We start from the raw sequence: 20,461 nt of genomic DNA, 5'->3' as shown, positions 1-20,461 counted from the left end.
GTCTGAGCCAAGAACTGTTACTGCCGTCTATCTACTGTCAGTTGCTAATGGTAACCCAGGGGACCCAAGAAAGTGTAATTCTCAGCAGCTCTCTAGGGGGCAGTGCTACACTTTAAACTATTTATTTCTTTTATTTTCATCAGTTACTTCCTGGTTTCCAGGCCTAGGCAAATTACATCATAAACCACAGGAGTCTTCCGGAGGAGAGGAGGGGTTTTCTCAGCTAAACACACCCACCTACTGCATGTCTAAGCTAAGGTTAGATGGATTCCAGGAAGTAAATGCTGCATGAATTATCTGCCCTTACTCAAGATGGCCACGGTCAGAAATGTTGGGGGTTAAAAGTGATTTCTCAATAATTTAAAGTATGGAGTCATGGAAGGATGGGTGTTTTCTTTGAATATTAAAAATTAACTGAATATTGTTTTTGGTTTTTGGCGCCCAGATGCAGTGTAGTTCTGCCCTAAAGCGGAAGTAAACCCATCGATTTATCAATTTAATTTCAAGCATGTGACGGGAATGTAACTGTCACATTTATTGTGCTCTCAACCAAACTGTCAAACCATCCAAAGGCTGATGTCATAAATTATCACGTGTCCAGCATCATGGCAGTTGAAGATTAAACAGATGCCAAGATAGCAGCTTCCTTGAATGAAAACGATGGGAGGGTTTACTTCCACTTTAACCACTTACCCACTGGGCACTTAAACCCCCTTCCTAACCAGACCAATTTTCAGCTTTCTGTGCTCTCACATTTTGAATGACAATTACTCAGTCATGCAACACTTTATCTACCGGTATGTGAAATTTTTGTCCTTTTTTTCACACAAACAGAGCTTTCTTCTGGTGGTATTTCATCATATTGTTTTTTTTTTTTTTTTTTTTTTTCGCTATAAATGAAAAAAGACCGACCATTTTGTAAAAAAATTCATTTTTCTTCATTTCGGTTTTAAAATTTTTCAAATTTAGTAATTTTTCTTCATAAATTTTGGCAAAAATTTATACTGCTACATATCTTTAGTAAAAATAACTCAAATAAGTATACATTTTTTTGGTCTTTGTGAAAGTTATAGAGTCTATAAGCTATGGTGCCAATTATTGAAAATTGATTACACCTCATGTACTGACGGCCTATCTCATTTCTTGAGACCCTAACAAGTCAGGACAGTACAAATACCCCCCAAATGACCCCTTTTTGGAAAGTAGACATGTCAAGGTATTTAGTTAGAGGTATGGTGAGCTTTTTGAAGTTGTAATTTTTTTTCCACAATTCTTTGCAAAATAAAGATTTCTTTTATTTTTCACAAAATGGTCCTATTACCAAGTTATTTCTCACACAATTTATTGGCATACTTGCAACTACACCCCAAAATACATTCTGCTACTCCTCCTGAGTATGGTGATACTATATGCATGGGACTTTTCCACAGCATTGCCACATACAGAGGCCCAACATCCAAGTAGCACCTTCAGGTGTTCTAGAAGCAAAAATTGCACATATAATTTCCTGACTACCTATCACACTATACACCATATTAACCGGTTTGACCCATATACTTTATGGTATTCTGGATCCTACTTCTCTGGTGAGTGCATATATTATTATTCCCTGTTGGTGTGGGGGGATCAGGCGTGCACTGTGATCACCTACTGCACTTTGGACAATTCCCTTCCATCATTTTTCACTTGGGACTGTTAATTATGTTGGATTTCATTTTACTCTGACTTGGGACTGTTATTGATGTTTAATTTTCATCTTTATATATGATCACATATTCACATTGATTTTCAATTAGCGCTGCACTTTTTTCATTGTTTGTATTTTGGTCAACTTTTTTGTCGGTTGTTGTGTGCAAGCAGCTTTTTTTCACGGTTAGCGCAGTAATTTATCTGTTTTTTACTGTTTAGATGTGAATAGAGCCTTGTTCTTGTATAAACATCCCAATTTCACTTTCAGGCCCCATTCACACCTAGCATAGTGGAAGCACATAGCTTTTGGCTCGCTTTTTATCTGCGAAATTGATTGATTTCAACAGACTGCCCTACACGTGGCAGAGTAGCTCATGGGACATTTTGGCGTGTTGCAGTTTACGTGGTTTTTACTGTGCGTTTTGCTGCATATGTTTTTTTCATGCAAAAAAATGTGTGTTTGCTTCTGTGTTTGGGGTGCCATTAACAAATGATGGCACTGAAAGCTCCACTAGTTCATTTTGGGTGTTTGAAGGGTGCCATACACTATACAATCTGATTGCACAATCTCCTTTTAGATTTTTCAAAACTATATATTAGGAGGACACACCATCTATCCAATCAGCCAGGCCCTTGCACTACATAGTTGATGGTAGATCTAAAGGAGATTTTACAATCCGATTTATATAGTGTTTATTATAGAGTGTATAGTGTAGACCTTCAGGGACATACTTCTGTTTTCAGTACTACTGCCTGCTTGTTAGTACAGAAAGGGGTGGGAGCGGTGATCTGAAGAATGATGGCAGATGCAGGGTGTGTGCTAATGAGGTCAGCATGTGAACTCCTTCCTGTGTCTTAACAGTTTTTAAGGGCTCTTTCACACGTGCGATCCGATCAGATCCGCCTGCCAGTTTTTTTAGGCGGATCTGATCGGATCCTCCATGCAGCTCTATGGGGCAGCGGATGTTAGCGGAGACACCTCCGCTGACACCCGCTGCCATCCTTATCCGATCCTGTCCGTGAAATCTGGACGGATGGAAACCCTATTTTTCCATCCGTTCAGGGATCGGATCGGATGAGAGCGGACAGGCGGTCCGCTCTCATCCGATCCCCCCATAGAGAGCAGCAGGGGCTGTGACACCTCCCTCTCCACACTGCAAGCGGAGACGGAGCTGTCATCCGCCGGCTCAGCGGGATCGGCGGATCGATCCCAGCTGAGCAGCACGGATCCGCCTATGGAGGCGGACCATGTGAAAGAGCCCTAAGTCCTAAAACTACATACCAGGAAGTCATAAACTTTTATTTATAGAACAAGCTGGAAGCTGAGGTAAGGTGTGTCTAAAGCCCCGTACACACACGCAGATCGTCGTCATACAAACGTCGGCGGACGAAAGATCTGCCGATTGTACGCGTGTTAGTATGGTGCCTCCGACAGCTGTCTGCACACAATCCGCGGACAAGAGTCTTTCTTGCAAACATGAAAATTTTTGTCTGCGGACACCAGAACGGACGATTGTTCGCCTGTCAGTACAGAAATCAGCCGACAGACCGCAGATTTGCAAGACTGGGCATGCTCAGAAAATAAAAAACACAGGGAAAGTTAACCATTACATGACATCACTTCTGCAGTCAGCTGAAGTCTGCGGACAAAATTCTTGTGCTGTCCTTGTGCTGTCTTTGCACTTTTCAACAGACACCGACATCCCGGGGAGAAAAGACGAACGTTTGTATGACGACGATCTGTGCGTGTGTACGGGGCTTTATAAAAACAAATGTTTGTGTTTTTTCTTTTCTGCAACAGAGGTAATTATTGGTATATTGGTACATAGGGGAACAGGAAAAAAAAAAAAAAGGAACTTTGCCTTTAGGTTGGTGATAAGGTCTCCTTTAAGGTAAAATTTCCTTTATTATTGGTGAAAACAAAGGGAATACATACATCTCCTCCTTCTCTTTTTTTTTTTTTTTTTAAATTAAGTAGATTTTATTGAAAATTTTCCATAAGAAAACAATACAAACTATTTTCAACAAAAGAAAACATCGCTGAATTGCACAGAAAAAAAAGAATGTCAATTTACATAATACCAGTCAATATTAAGTCTTTGAAAAATGAAGTAAAAATGCTCATTTTAGAGGAAAGTTTTTTTTTTTTTTTTTTTTTTTTTTTTTTTTTTCTAACCACAAAGATTATTGCAAACTGAAATTTACAGTAACAGAAATTGACTGAAAGCAGAATTTTAATACATTCAGAATCTTGATGTTTGAAAACTAGGCACTTATACTGTACATGGCCGGCTTATGGTCAGAACTTTAAAAAATGATTTTTGTTTTTCATTTTTTTTTAACAGGAATATATTTTTAGGGAAATGGATGGTGATTTAAAAATTAAATCCGAATATGACAATTACAAAGACATTCAATCTGATGAGGTTGAACAAGATGCAGACGAGGAGCTCCCACATGCAGAGGTTGTGGACGTGTTCCAGGAAGGCTTAGCAATGATGGTGCAGGATCCTTTACTATGTGACCTACCAATACAGGTAAACCATATATTTGCAACAGTACAAAGATAAATGCCATACCTTGGCAAGTGGTTAAAAAGGGCAACCAAGAGGCGCTGGGACTTTGATAAGAGTTTAACCACTTCAGCTCCGGAAGGTTTTACCCCCTATTGACCAGGCCATTTTTTTGCGATTCGGCACTGCGTTGTTTTAACTAACAATTGCTCGGTCGTGCAGCGATGTACCCAAATACAATTGATGTCCTTTTTTTCCCACAAATAGAGCTTTCTTTTGGTGGTATTTGACCTCTGCGATTTTTAGATTTTTCGCTATAAACAAAACAATAGCGACAATTTAAAAAAAAAAATAATATGCTTTCTGCTATAAAACATTCCCAAAAAAAATTTAAAAAATCAAATATTTTTTTTTATCAGTTTAGGCCAATTTGTATCTATGGGATAGATTTTTGGACTTTTTGATTAGTAATGGCGGCGATCAGCGATTTTTAGCGGGACTGCGACATTGCGGCGGACAGATCGGACTCCTAACTGACATTTTTGACACTTTTTGGGGACCAGTGACATTAATACAGTAATCAGTGCTAAATAATATGCGCTGTTACTGTATAAATGATACTGGGGGTGATCAAAGGGTTAAATGTATGCCTAAATGTGCTTGCTAATTGTGGGGGGGGGGGGGGGGGGGCGGTAGGGCTCTGTGACAAGCACACAGAGATCTGTATTTCAGCTTAGCTGAAACACACAATCTCCCTGTGCCTGTGTGACAGAAAACCCGCCTGCTTTGTTTACATAGGAAGGACGCTCTCCTGTCAGTTTCTCAGAAGATGGCAGGAGGCCAGTTGCGATCGAGCCTGCTCCTCTCGTGGTCTAATCACAGCGGGAGCGCGGCTCTGGCAGCGCACGTGCGCCGCCGAGACCGGGTGCACATAATCATGTAGATCTACGTGATTATGCGCAGCCGAGCGGTACTCCAGCAGGTTACCAGGAAAAAACATGCATACAGTATATGGAAGGAGTGCCAGACCAAAAGATAAGAGTCCAAAGCAACTTATTTTGACTATATAAAAAGGTGCAAATCACACCACATTAAGTGAAAACCACCCACCAGCAGCGCAAAAATAGTTAATGAATGCATGATTATTCAATGATGAGGTAATTTAATGTGAATATTTATATATTTTTTGGATTATGTTAATACTCCTTTTTAAGTGTACCTTCTTCACATTTAATTACCTCATCATTGAATAATCATGTATTCATTAACTATTTTTGCGCTGCTGGTGGTTTTCACTTAATGTGCTGTAATTTGCACTTTTTATATATTTTGATTAATTGAAAACAGCGGCATTTATTTATTTATTCATTTTTTTTGTGCTATTTATGTTTTAAGCACGAGAGATTTTATATTATATTATTTTTAACTTATTTTGACTGCTGATGCAGACAGTTCTGGCCAGGAGTCCTAATCCAGCAATCCGCTTCCCTGCAAAGCCCTGATGAGGGGGGAGCTTCTTTTCCCCCCAAAACTAATTTTGGCTTTTAACACATCAACAATAAATTAATTTTGACTCTTATTTTTTGGTCTGGCGCTCCTTCCTTGTATGCACATGGTTTCCTCCTTTAACCACTTGCCGACTGCCTAACGCCGATCTACGTCGGCAGTCAGCCCCTCACAGGCAAAGTGACGTAGGGCTACGTCACTAGCTTGTGAGGGTCTAGGGAGCGAGCGCGCGCCGCCGGAGGCGCGCTCCCGCGTGGTCACGGACCCCCCCCGCGAGTGTGACCAGCGGACCCGATGTCCGCCGGTCACTCGGCGATCGGCGGGGGAGAGGGAGAATGTCAGGCAGCTTGTGTAAACAAGCCACCTGTCATTCTCCTCGCTGTAAAGACACTGATCACACGGATCTAGTATGTAGATCCGTTGATCAGTGTCCTTACAGCTCAAGCCACAGCCAATCACAGTAGAAAGCACGCCCCTAGGGATACACACAGCCCCTCCCTCCCAAATAAAGTTAACCCCTTCACTACCAGTGTATTTTTACAGTAACAGTGCATATATATAGCACTGATTACTGTAGAAATGTCACTGGTAACCCCAAAAGTGTCACAAATGTCAGTCAAGGGTCCGATCTGTCCGCCCCAATGTCGCAGTACCGCAAAAAAAATCGCAGATCGCCGCCATTACGCGTTAAAAAAAAAAAAAAACAACAAAAATGACAAAAATCTTTCCCTTTGTTAGTAAACGCGATAACTTTTGCGCAAACCAATCAAAATACGCTTTTTGCGATTTTTTTTTTTTTTTTTTTTTTTTTTTTACCAAACATAGGTAGCATAAAACAAATTGGCCGAAAATGTTAAAAAATTTTGATTTTTACATTTTTTTGGGGGAAATTTCATATAAAAATATTGCTATTTTTGCAAAATTGACGCTCTTTTTTTGTTTATAGCGCGTGATCAAAAAATCGCACAGGTGATCAAATACCACCAAAAGAAAGCTCTGTTTGTGGGAAAAAAGGACGCCAAATTTGTTTAGGTACAGCGTCGCACGACCGCGCAATTGTCCATTAAAGTCACGCAGTGCCGAATCGCAAAATACCCCCTGGTCAGGAAGGGGGTAAAATCTTCTGGGGCTTAAGTGGTTAAGGCTAACTTTTGTAGATCAATTTCCCTTTTTATAGTTCAGGAAGGTCCTTTACCATCAGTTGCTGAACTTTGTCAGACCATTTCTGAGAGTCATCCTTTTAAGTCATCACCTTTTCTATCCAGTGTTTGTAAAGTCTAGTACAGTGTTTCTCAACCTTTTTTCAGTCAAGGCACCCTTTAAAAATTATAGACCGTCTTGAGGCACCCCATTCTAAAATGTAAAAGCTATTCTAATAATTTTGCACAATGCAGCAACATCCACAAGTCTTAATTAGGACACCCAACATTAGAGGTGATTAATTTTTCCAAAGCAAATGTGTTTTTGCAAACTGGTTCTGACCAGTATTCCAATGTTTCTCTCCTTCCTCAAATTTTCTCCATCACTCAGCTAATGTGAACCCAACGCTGATGGAGAGGGGCAGGGGAGGATCAAACAAGGATGATGTGCAGGCGACTGACATCCTCTTTATCAACTAATGATGCCATTGGTCATTAGGACGCTGACAGCTAGAAGGTTGTAATGGTGCACAATGAAAATCTGTAACTTAGTGTAAATAAAAAGGCAGCCTTCGTCCATATGCCAGCTTGTATACAATTTTTGGACAATTTTTAGATATTTTGCCAAGGCACCCCTGAAGAAACCTCAAGGCACCCCAGGGTGCCTGGGCACACTGGTTGAAAAAGGCTGGTCTAGTACATACTAAGTTTTACTGTGTCAAGGAAAGCAATGTCCACCCAACCCACTTGCGTTTATCTCCAATGAACTCTTTGAGAAAAACATTATTTTCAGAGTAAAAAAAATGCAGTTTTCTGTGGTTCATGAGCACACTTCCAAGAAATCACAAACATGCAGGCAAATAGAGGTGCCTGCACTACTACGCATGTGGCACTTTCTTTTGATTTTTTTTTTTTTTGGCCACAGGTTTTCCTAACGGCGGTTATGCATGTTCTGATTTTAAGTTGGCTTAACATATTTTTCTGTTTTTTTTTCTCTTAGGTCACACTGGAGGAAATAAATTCCCAAATTGCACTTGAATTTGGCCAGGCCATGACTGTCAATGTGTGTAAAGCCGACAAAGATATAATGCGTAAGTGTTTTATTGCTATACAGAAATGATTGGTTATGTGGGCCCAACAGACAGATGATGGTGTGGATTATGCCTCATCCTGAACTATCCATAGGGGGAAATGTATCCCTATACATAAATGTTCAGTAAAGAAGTAAGTAATAATTTCATGCTGCATGCACTAGTGTAAGAAAGTTATTATTGATAATACACGCATATAAATTATCTGAATAATAATCAACAATAACTTTTTCCTGTAAGTTCAAAAGGGGAGAGACCTACACAAATTGTGAAAATTATATTGGGTAGAGAAAAATGAATATGTACAAAACTTGAAAAAGCCAGCGACATTAAAATACCCATACCAAATAATAAACAAACAATACACATGATCTGCTCCCCTAAATACTTACCTAGGTCCTATCTTGGTCCAGCGCCGTGCCTGAGAGCAGCAGCGCTGCTCTATCCCTCCTTACCGGACTGAGAGCAGCAGCAGGTACCATTGGCTACTGCTGCTGCTGTCAATCAAATGCTATAAGGAGAGGGCGGGGCCTCGCCGTACTGTATATGTCTATAACTATACACAGCCTGGCTCAGGTTTGAGCCTACAGGAGTGCCCCTATAGCAAGCGGTTTGGTGCTGGGGTACTTGGAAAGAAGGAGTAGTCAAGAGCGCTTGCAGGGGACTCCAGAAGAGGAGGTTCAGGGCCACTCTGTGCAAAGACTTTGCACAGAGCAACTAAGTCTAATATCCTTATCATTTTTCGGGAAAAAAATGAACCTTTGCAATCGCTTTTTTTTTATTTTGACTTTATCCATATATAACCGCAATACATTTATATCCATGTATACATATTTTTTACATGCAAGTTTTGTTTAACTTTTCTCTTTAACAATACTTTTACATTGGTAACAGCAGAGTAGTGCTTGTATGTGCGTGTGTATATACATTATGCAGACATAGTTTCTATATATTGTGGCAGGGTGAGCCGTGCCACTGTTTAATATGGTGGTTTATGCCAGATTTTGTAAGAAGCAAGCACATTAATTGCACAGGTGTGTGCTGGCTTCATATGGGAGCCAGAGTTAGAGCTCCGTGACCTACCCTCCCCAAGAGGTCACTGTGTGAAGGGAGCAGTGAGAGGGGCTCGTATGCACCGTACTGTCCAGGACAGACCAAGGCCTGAGCCTGAGAGAGAGTTCATGAGGGACAGAGTAGCAGGGAAGCTGCATGGAAAGGCACAGAGCTGAGGTTCAGCATCTGTGCATTAACACGAGTTTGATATTCAGGAGGACCTAAAGGTACTAATTAGAGCAGTAATGCTGCCAAGAGAGCCAGGTGGCTGAATGTTCTGTTTTGTTTGTATTGATGGTAAAAACCCCCTGTGTGGGAAAACGTACCTGTATGAACTTTTGGCTTTCTTTTAAATACAATTGGGCAGGAAAGACCTGAAAACTACTTCTTGCATGGGGTAAACGCACTGTTTTGGCACTACCACTGAGCTAAAAAATCCCAACTTGTCACTATATACTGTATATGTATATATGAATTACATGCCTTTCTCGTGAATCAGCTGACTTCCAGGCAAAATAAATCTCATAAATAATTCTAGTTACATGCAGTTTGTTATTTTTCCCGTTATTCCCATCAGAATGACCCCGTCATGAAACCTGCTTCCCCTTCATTTTGCTGCTGGTAAAAGAAAGTGTAATAACCATATTTAGTCCATATGAGTGGTCTCTTGTAATAGATGTGTAATAACGGGAATATATTGATCATTGTTTGTTTTTTTGTTTTTATTTTAGTTTATCTGTTAGTTTCTATTAATACATGAGTTGTTTTAATTATAAAAAGTTTTTGCATTGTGTCCTTGGAGCTACCTTTTGAAATTGTAGAGGTTACTAGAGAAGCTAACTTTGGCTTAGGCTTTAATACCCTGTGGGCACAAAAAGGTTAAACAAATCATGATGATCGTCTGTAGAGTTGTGCTTTAAAAAAAGAGTGAAGTACATATATTTGTAACCTGAAATGTACATTTCTTTTCCGTCGCAGCTATAGTTGTTGTTCAAAATGCCACCGTTCTGGATTTGAAAAGAGCTATACAGAGGTACATCCAGCTGAAGCACCAGCGTGAAGGTGGAATACAGCACGTTAGTTGGTAAGATAACTAAATTATTGTGCAAGAAATGTGATGCACAGTAAGTATGATGTTTAACTATTAGTTCAGTACCACAGACCATAAAGGTTGCAGGACTAGGACAGTTTAGTTTAGCTGAGATTAGGATACTGTTGTAAAATTGTTATTGGTTACAGTGTATGATACCCCAACATCTTAGATTTCTGGAACGTGTCTGTGTTACCAAATACTGGTATGAAAAAGTATCTTGTTCTCTTTTTTTCATTGCTTTCTGTGTGTGATATACCTGGTGATCCTGCCAGTCCCCCTGCTTTTCTATTTAAAATTGACCCTGGCAGGCATGGCAGCACGTTCGTCCCAGCATAGTCAGTTTACTTCTTTGCATTTAACATAGGAGCTACAGAATACTGTGCTCACTCCCATAGTTATTCTTTTGCTGATACGTCCTCCTACACAGCTCTTCACTAAGAAGGTCAGTGTACTGCTCCCCTTCGTCCTCTGTGGAGCACCATTGATCACTGCAGTGCTCTGAACCACACTATTTCAATAGGCTGTGCTACAGAAGATGGGTAAATACAGATGATAACACAACTGAATGTCCACTACTAATGCAGTCATAGTGTCTGCAGAAACACTTTCAGGTATGTTTTTAATGTGCATTTTACCTTATTTCCTTATATGTATGAACATGTTCTTTTAATTTGCACTAAAATCACCAGCGAGAAACAACACATGGTGTAAGTACTGTATATTACTGTTCCACTGTTTCAGTCGTGCACAACGTGCACTTGCATTGAGATTCTTGGGTCATTATGCGCTTCTGTTAACCTCAGACATCTGCAGGGGGAATCAGGATGGAGAGTGAGAGGAGATTGTTTTTTTTTTTTTTTTTTTTTTTTTTTTTTTTACTTTATTTTTATTTGCATATAAAATCTCAATTTACAGAGTTCCACCAATTTGGTTTAGATTCACAAGTTACATAATTACATTATGCATCAAAAAGGCACACAAAAGAAATACATATACATTTTTCCCTTCCCACCCTCCCCCTCCCTCCCAGAATTCCTCTCCTACTTGCCAGCCGTTTCGCTCTAAGGTGCTTCCCCATAGTAGATATGCTAATTATTTATCTCAATATATTTAGTTGATTTTTTAAACTCTTTCCATTTCCCCCATTTTCTTATCATATTTCTTGGAATCTCCTCTTGTGTATTACATAGGTATTCCATATTATATTTATTATTTATTTTTTTACACCATTCCTTTATTTTCGGACTCTCCTTTTCTCTCCATTTTTTTGGTATAGTTCCTTTTGCTGTATTCAGCATTGTTGGGACCAAAGTCATTTTATATTTCTTTAAAGGTATTGTTGTTTTGTGAAATAGGCATGCCCATGGATCGTCCGGCACTTTTATTTCAGTGATATCTTCAATCAGTTGTCTTACCTCTAGCCAAAAATCTCTTATTTTGGGACAGTCCCAAAATAAATGATAAATTGTACCTATGTTGCCGCAGTCCCGCCAGCATTTATCTGTCTTGCCTAGTTGGTATTTGTTTATCACTTCTGGGGTGATGTACCACCTGTATAGACATTTGTAGTTTAATTCTGTAGTACTGACATCTATGGCTGTGGATCCCGCCATCCCCAGTACAATCCCTAGCTCCTGTCCTTGCAAGTGTGTTCCTATTTCTTTCTCCCATTTTCCTATATATGGAGGCTTCTCCATACTGTGCCATTCCGTCAGCATTTTGTAAATCTGAGACACTCCATGCCTTTGCATGAGAGAGTAACTCAGTTTCTCGATATTGTTGAGATTTTTTTCCGTCCTAATCGGCTGTGGTAATGAGCTGACAAAATGTTTCAGCTGGAGATATCTCCAATTATCTATTTTTATATTATTATTTTCTTGTTTTAATTTCTGAAGTGTTTTTATGTGCCCTTTGTGTAAAATATCTTTTAATTGAGTGTTCCCTATCCAATTTCCCCCCTGTTCTTCCTCCCCGGGTGGGAAATATTTAGTGCCATTTAATGCTATCATTGGTGAGTTATATTCCCATTTCAGTTGCTTATTTATTCCATCCCATATTTTATAAACTACTTTTGTCAATTCATGTGCTCCCTGCGTTCCCCTATATTTTGGTGGAATCCAAATTGTTTTGTGTAACTGGTTATTATTTTGTGTACATTCTATCTCTACCCATCTTTTTTCTCTCCTTTCTATTTTTGTCCAGTCTACCATTCGTGTAATAATTACCGCCTTATAATACCTCTCTATGTCTGGGGTGGCTAATCCTCCCTGTGCTTTGCTTCTTGTCAAGATCTTGTACTGTACTCTGGGTTTTTTCCACTGCCATATATACTTTGTCAGTAGGTTTCTAATTACCCTAAAAAAATTTGCGGGGATGTTTATTGGCAATAAAGAGAAGGTATATAAGATTTTTGGCAAAAGAAACATCTTAACAACATTGTTTCTTCCAATCCATGAGATTTGACCATTTGATTTCTTTCTTATTTCTGTTTTTATTTCGTTCAGTAACGGTATATAATTAGCTTGATATAATTTTTCAGTTTGAGGAGTTAAATATATCCCTAGATATTTTAATTTTTCTTTTGTCCACGTATATGGGAAGTGTGTTTTTATACTTTGTTCTTCCTGAGTATTTAACCTTATGTTGAGAATCTCTGATTTTATTGGATTTATTTTAAAGTTTGACAGCTTTCCATAATCTTTTAACTCCTTTTGAATATTTGGGAGAGTGATCCTTGGATTTGTGACAATGAAAAGCAAGTCGTCGGCGTATGCTGCGACTTTGTGTTCTTCTTGATTTACCTTCACTCCTTTTATGTCTACATTTTGTCTAATTTTTGCCAGTAATGGTTCCAGGGTTAACACAAACAATAGGGGTGACAAGGGGCACCCCTGTCTTGTCCCATTACTCATTCCAAATTTCTCTGATAAGCTTCCGTTTATTTTTATTTTTGCTGTGGGGTTATTATATAATGCTTCTATCCATTGCCTCATTCTTAGCCCAATCCCTAAACTTTTTATGGTTTCTTTCATGAAGTCCCAGTCGACCCTATCAAAAGCCTTTTCGGCATCAATTGATAATAGGATGGAGGGGACTTCATGTTTTGTTGTTTTTTGTAAAAGTAGCAAGGTGCGTATAACATTATCCTTACCTTCTCGACCTGGAACGAATCCAGTCTGGTCCGGATGGATCCACATTTTTAATAAATCTTTTAATCTCGTTGCCAAAATTTTCGCAAATAATTTTGTATCTGTATTTAACAACGCGATTGGCCTATAACTAGAGCATAGGGTTTGATCTTTCCCTTCTTTCGGTATGACCGTTATATATGCCATTAGAGATTCTTCTCTTAGTTCTTCCTTCCCTATTTTATTCAGATATTCTAGCATTTTTGGTATTAATATTTCTTTAAATCTTTTATAGTACTTTATTGTGTATCCATCTGGACCTGGACTCCTTCCATTTTGGATGGTTTTTAATGCTTCTCTTATTTCACTTTCAGTAATTGGCGCTTCAAGAAGTTCCAATTTATCTTCTGGGATCTTGGGCAGGTTTGCTTCCTCAATATATTTTTGGATATTAATTATTCTTTCCTCCCTTATTTTTGAGGTTTCTTTCTTCCGGACGTTATATAGCGTACTATAGAAGGCATGGAACGCTTTAGCTATTTCTGTAGTTGGATTTACTGTTTCATTTTTACTGTTTTTGATTTTTTCTATATAATTTTTTGATTTTTTCTTCCTCAGTAATCTTGCTAGGGATTTCCCTGGTTTATTTCCAAAGTTGTATCTGTATCTAGCTATCCTATTGAAGTGATTTCTAGATTCTTCTTCCAATAGATCTTTTAAGTCATCTCTTTTAATTATAAGGTTTTCCTCTGTTTCTTTTTTAAATTCTTTTTTGTGTTTTTGTTCTAGATCATATATTTCTCTTATGAGTGTATTGATTTGATTGGACCTTTCTTTCTTTTTTTTTGAGGCACTGGCTATTAATATCCCTCGGATATACGCTTTGTGTGCTTCCCAGAGTGTAGCGGATGATATTTCTGGCGTATCATTCTCTTGAAAGAATAGCTCTAGTTCTTTTTCTAATCTATTTCCTATTTCTTCATCTAGAATTAATTCTTCATTTAACCTCCATGTTCCCATACTTTTGTGGTGTGTCGGTGTCTTGATTGTTAGGGTTAGGGGGGCATGGTCTGACAGTGTGATTGTGCCTATTTCTGTAGTTTCTACAAATTCCAACAGGCGGTGGTCAATAAAAAAGTAATCCAGTCTTGAGTACATCGAGTGTATTGAGGAGTAGTAAGTATAGTCTCTTTTTTTTGGATGTTGAACCCTCCATGCATCTACTAATTGGCTCTGATGTAATTTTACCCTTATTTTCCTCAGTTTTTGGTCTCCTAACGTCCTTACTCCCGATGTACTATCGACATTTGGATCTAAACAAAAATTTATATCTCCTGCCATTATCAGGTAGCCTTTTTTAAAGCTCTCTAGATCATACAGGATTCTCCCCAGATATTCACTTGGTTTTTTATTTGGGTTATAAATATTGGCCAATGTCAGCTCCATCCCCCTTATTTGTCCCTTAAGGAAAATGTATCGACCGTTCGGGTCTGTTTTCATTTCTTCTAAGGAGAATTCTGTATTTCCAGCTATTCCTATTGCTACTCCTCTTGCACGTTCTATTGGTGAGTCTCCGTAATACCATTTAGGAAAGTGTTTAGAAAAAAGTTTTAAATTCGAGTGAAGAGAGATATGCGTTTCCTGTAGAAAAGCAATATTTGCTGCTTCTCTCCTCAGCTCTTCCAATATCTTATACCTTTTTGTATGGGAGTTTAATCCTCTTACATTATACGTTATTATTTTTAGTTGTTCATCTTTCATTTTTTTTTCCTTCTGCTTGATCCAGTTCCTCCACAAACAGGGGGGCACCGGATCAATTTAAATTCCACTAACCGCATACTACCAGTGTTGTTAGTCTGGCAGGCTTTTGAAATTCCTTTTCTTTTTTGGCAATGGAGAGTTTCCCTATCCCTACCCTTCCCCTCCTCTCTCACCCTCCCCCCCCCTCCCCTCCCCCCCGCCTCCGTCCCCTTCCGTCTCATGTTGATGTTTTTCTGATCCATTTTTGATCTTAGGGTATTTAGTTGTTTCTTTGGGTCATTCTCCCTGATACCCATTCCTTTGGGGTGGTGCTCTAATGGGTTAGCACGATATACCTCCCTCCTCAGTTGGAAGGACGTTCCGGCTTTGGGGGGGGGCTATCCTGCTTCCTTTGTATAGCTTACCTCCCTTCCCCTCCCTCCCTCCTCCCCCCACTCCCCCGGCCCCCCCTCCCCCAGTCCCCCCACACAGTTCGCATCTGTAAAAAAGGCCACTCTCCGCAAAGCAGGGGAGGGGGAGAAAAAAAAAAAAAAAAAAAAAAAAAAAAAAAAAAAAAAAAAAAAAAAAAACACACCCCCTCCCGATTTGCATTATTTGGGCAGTGTTCCACGTATTTTATCGTTTGTTTTTTCTGGCTGATGTCCATTGCTGTTCTTCCGTCTGTGAGTTTCTTCCTGGTTCGTCTTCCCTGTCACCTTCATACCAACCAGGCAGATTTGGTTCCTGTATATCCAGTTTTTTGCAAAATTCTTGAGTTTCCTCTGGAAAGATGAGTTTTGCTGATCGCCCGTCTCTTTTTCCTATTAAACTGGCTGGAAACCCCCAATTATATCTGATTCCTTGTTTTTGCATCTCTTCTGTCAAGGGTTTTAAAATTCTTCTCCTCCTCAGTGTTTCCGGTGCCAGATCTGTAAATATCTGTATCTTGTCGTTTTCTGTATTTACTGCATTTAATAATGATTTATTCTTCTTTAGGTTTTCCCATATTTGTGCTTTATCTGTATAATTTTGAAACCTGATTATCACATCTCTAGGTGATTCTGCTGGGGCTCCTGACGGTTTTCTTATACGATGTGCTCTGTCGATCAGCAATTGGTCTTCTTCCCTTCTGCCTAATACTGGGTTTAGGATTTTTTGAAGTTTTTCTTCTAAATTTTCTTCATGTGTTGTATCTTTTAAGCCTCGGATCCTCAAATTTTTTCGTCTAGCTCTATTCTCTTGATCCTCTAGTTTGTAAGCTAGATCTCTGGCTTTTTTCTTGGTCTCGTTTATTTCCTTTCTCATTCCCTGTATTATTTTTCTTTGATCCTCTTGTTTTTTTTCTAGTTCTTCTACTCGTCCCAGGGCGTGTCCCAGGTCCATCTGGACCCGCCCTAGGTCGGTTTGGATTTTAACCAATTCGATTTTTAAAGATTTTTCCAATCCTGCGAACATTTCTCGCATTTCACCTTTTGTGGGGGCATGCTCTTTTATTTCTCCCCGCTCTTCCTCCTCTCCCTCGTCGTTTTCAATCCTTATGCTTAATTCTGAATTTGCTGGGCTGATTGGTGATTTAGCTACTTCAGCTTTTGAATTTTTCTCTACTTTCTTCTTGTCTGTTCCTTGTTGTTTTCCCTGGGATGATTTTTCTAAGGGATTTTCTTGTGTCATGAATTTCCTTATTGTGTTAGGGCTTGAGGATACCCTTGGTGATTTTGCTATGGCTCCTCCTCTTGTGGATTTACCTCTCATTATGTAGAGAGTTGTTCCGCGGTTCTTTTATAGAATCTCAGAACCTCCTATGATAGTGCTCCAAAATTAGGTATACCAACTTAATGATCAGAAAAAGATTTTGTCTGCCTTCAAGCCAGAGGAAGACACAGACCATCCGGGTAGCCTCTATTTTGAATCAATGTTCACAGGCGGTTATAGGAGGTATGAGGCATGGGGCACTTCCAGCCTCCCACCTCCCTGCTCAAGTTCTTATACAGGCTAGTGTGAGTCCCGGCCTTAAGTATTTAAGAAGTGGAAGAGCGAGAAGACAATAGAGCAGAGGGGAAACTCAGGCTGTATGTTGTAACAAGGTGATTGAGTAATGTCAGGTATTATTTCACAGAGAGAGTGTTAATCATTTTAAATATTTTATATATAGCCCCAAGGTCTTTATTTATACTTATGATCTTCTTATGAGTCTCTGTATACGGTTATTAAGGGACCGTATAGAAATAAAAATTTGCTGGTTTGGGATATTGAAAGACTGTTGTGGCTATTAATCCAATAAGAAACACTTTATGAGAGGTTGCTGGTTTAAACAGGGAGCAGCTGAATCAGTCTCAGGTGTGTTAACATTGACATTTTACCATACTGCTTTGTTGTATGTCTCTAGGGAGTCTTTATATGACCTTCTGATAGACAATGAAATGACAGTAGGAATAATATAGGAAGAGGGATTACTCCTCTATGACTCACGGTTTTGTAGACTGTCCCTTTTTAAAAAGTTTTTTCCTTTTTCCCGTTTTCTCCTTAGCTTCCAGCCCTCATGCATCAGGACATCCGCATCTCCGGATGTATTGGCTCAAATGGACCTGGCAGCTCTCTTGGGGTCCGCTCCCTCGGGACCTGTTCGCCTGGTAGCGTTTACTGACCGTGTCCAGCCCCCCGCACTGCCGGTTAGTGAGGAGGTCTCTCCTGTCGCCGCTATGGCTGCTCACCTGCGTTCCTGTGCAGGAGACAGGGCTCTCCAGCGCCTACTCCGTGTGCTGTAAGCGTGCGGGGATCCTCCGGATGTTGATGCTGCGTGAGGTCGTCGCTACAGACCGTGGAGGGAGACGTCGGGGAGAGTGGGGGGGGGGTCAGCAGAGTTTACCACTCACCGCGCCAGCGCTCATCCCCGGGAGCTTAGGCGTCCAGAGTCTGGCCGGAGGTGGGTCGGGAGCGGTCAGGTTCCCTGAAGCCTCCATTAGCAGGAGATAGCCCTCTCCCCCTCCGTCCTACGTGCGTGCCGATAGGCTCCTCCCCCTCATGACGCTCCGAGAACCCACTGTTCCACTGTTTCAGTCGTGCACAACGTGCACTTGCATTGAGATTCTTGGGTCATTATGCGCTTCTGTTAACCTCAGACATCTGCAGGGGGAATCAGGATGGAGAGTGAGAGGAGATTGTTGAACTACCAACTACACTGCTTTAAATAAAATTAAAGGAACACTTTTTAATTGGCGTATAGCATCAACTAAGTTAAGTAGCAGAGGGGTTGGGTAATCAGTTTCAGCTGCTTTGGTGTTAATGAAATTTAACAGGTGCACCAGATGGGAAACAATGAGACAACCTCCAAAACGGGAATGGTTTTACAGGTGGAGGCCACTGAAATGTATCCCCCCCCCACCCCCCCACTGATCTTTTCTGACTTTTTTTTTTTTTTCTTTAGTTTTGCATGTTGGATAGGGTCAGTATCACTACTGGTAGCATGAGGCAATACCTGGACTCTATAGAGGTTGCACAGATAGCCCAACTCCTCCAGGAGGGCACAAAATTTGTGCCATTGCCAGGTTTTGCCTCCCAACACAGTCTCAGGAGCATGAAGGAGATTCCAAGAGACAGGCAGTTATTTTAAGAGAGCTGGACAGGGCCATAAAAGGTGCTTAACCCATAAAAAGGACCAGTATCTGGTCCTTTATGCAAGGAGGAACAGGATGAGCACTGCCAGAGCCCTACAAAATGACCTCCAACAGGCAACTGGTGTGAATGTCTCTGACCAAACAATCTGAAACAGACTTCATGAGGGTGGCCTGAGGGCCCGACATCCTCTAGTGGGCCCTGTGCTTACTACCCGGCATCATAGAGCTAGATTGGCATTTGCCATTGAACACCAGAATTGGCAGGTCTGCCACTGGCCCCCGATGCTGTTCATCGATGAGAGCAGGTTCACCCTGAGCACATGTGACAGACGTGAAAGGGTCTGGAGAAGCCGTGGAGAACGTTATGCTGCCTGTAACATCATTCAGCATGACTGGTTTGGTGGTGGGTCAGTGATAGCATGGGGAGGCATATCCATGGAGGAATGCACAGACCTCTACAGGCTAGACAATGTCACCCTGACTGCTATTAGGTATCAGGGTGAAATCCTTGGACCCATTGTCAGACCCTACACTGGTGCAGTGAGTCCTGGGTTCCTCCTGGTGCACAACAATGTCCGGCCTCATGTGGCAAGAGTATGCAGCCAGTTCCTGGGGGATGAAGAAATTGATACCGAAGAATGGCCCCCATGCTCGCCTCCACCTGTAAAACCATTCCTGTTTTGGAGGTCCTCTTATTGTTGCCCATCTAGTGCACCTGTTGTTAATTTCATTAACACCAAAGCAGCTGAAACGGATCGATTAGCAACCCCCTCTGCTACTTAACTGACCAGATCAATATCCCAGGAGTTTAATGGACTTGATGCTATACTCTGATTAAAAAGTGTTCATTTAATGTTTTTGAGCAGTGTATTTTTCCCCATTGAGATCTGATGTTTTTTCAAAGTGTTCCTTTAATTTTTTTGAGCAGTGTATCTATTTACTAATGTTAGCAGCATAAGGATTAAAAATAGTTCATGTTAATTGAGAGAGTGAAGTTCTGCATTAATTAAGCTAAATGTGCTGAACACTGAGCCTTTTGTTCTGAGAAAATTCAGAGCTGTCAAATCCTGGCAGCAGTGCCATGTATTAAGTTATGTTCCTGATCTGCACTGGCTTGTGGTGGTGGTAAAACATTCATATACTGTTTACTGTTCATATAGATCCTGTAATATACTGAACAAGTGCATGACTAGATATGCATGTATGCCCATACAAATGCCCCATGTTTTCAGAACCCAGGCTGACATTTACACACACATCTAATGAGTCAGACTCTTCTCTGTTGTGTTCAGGCAGGGCTGTGTGAAGTTTCAATCAGAGAAAGAGAATTGAAGACAGTCAGCTTTTGCAGTGCTCTACATTCTATACTGGTTTTGAGATATGTATCACGATTACCCTTAGTAAAGACTGCCATTTTTTTTCAAATGAGCTGGCATGAGCCCCGGTTCACACTACTGCGTGTGCGGGGTTCGCATGTCATGTCGGAGCGCACTGCTCCGACATTACATGCGATCAGCTGTGCGGTGCGAGTTTAGCCATACAGTTTGTATGGCTAAATTCGCATTGCACCCGCAGCAAACACGCACAGGAGGCATTTTTGCTGCCGCATCAGGATCGGATCGCACAGCGGTTCACACTTGTGCGATCCGATCCTGTGCGAACTGCACGATCGCACTGCGATATGCGATCAAACTGGGGGTGTCGTCAAGATTACATTGACACCCCCAGCGGATCGCATATGGCAGTGTGAACTGCCGGGGGTGCGTGTGCGATGCGGGAACAGGCTGCGAATTCGCAGCCTTCCCGCATTGCATCAGTGTGAACCGAGCCTAAATGCTTATCAATAAATTGAGTCATACTTGTCTTGTACTTAAACAATCTGTTGTATGATCTAC

The 20,461-nt window shown here is 40.7% G+C and overlaps 1 protein-coding gene across 2 annotated transcripts in view; it reads left to right on the top strand.

Annotated features, from left to right (window-relative positions):
- The first annotated feature begins 4,013 nt into the window (after nt 1-4,013).
- Nucleotides 4,014-20,461, top strand: part of SNRNP25 (small nuclear ribonucleoprotein U11/U12 subunit 25) — a 28,212-nt gene continuing 11,764 nt past the window's right edge. For both annotated transcript variants that reach the window (XM_082260708.1, XM_082260709.1), the window contains exons 1-3: nt 4,014-4,226; nt 7,848-7,938; nt 9,970-10,075. In XM_082260708.1, the coding sequence (XP_082116834.1) occupies nt 4,053-4,226; nt 7,848-7,938; nt 9,970-10,075 (371 nt within the window). In that variant the 5' untranslated portion in view covers nt 4,014-4,052. The remainder of the gene's footprint in view (nt 4,227-7,847; nt 7,939-9,969; nt 10,076-20,461) is intronic.

The sequence above is a fragment of the Pelophylax lessonae genome (assembly GCF_965119305.1).
Source record: "Pelophylax lessonae genome assembly, chromosome: 6".
NCBI lineage: Eukaryota > Metazoa > Chordata > Amphibia > Anura > Ranidae > Pelophylax > Pelophylax lessonae.
Note: the sequence above shows the minus strand (reverse complement) of the source record. Positions and strands in the feature narration are given on the sequence as shown.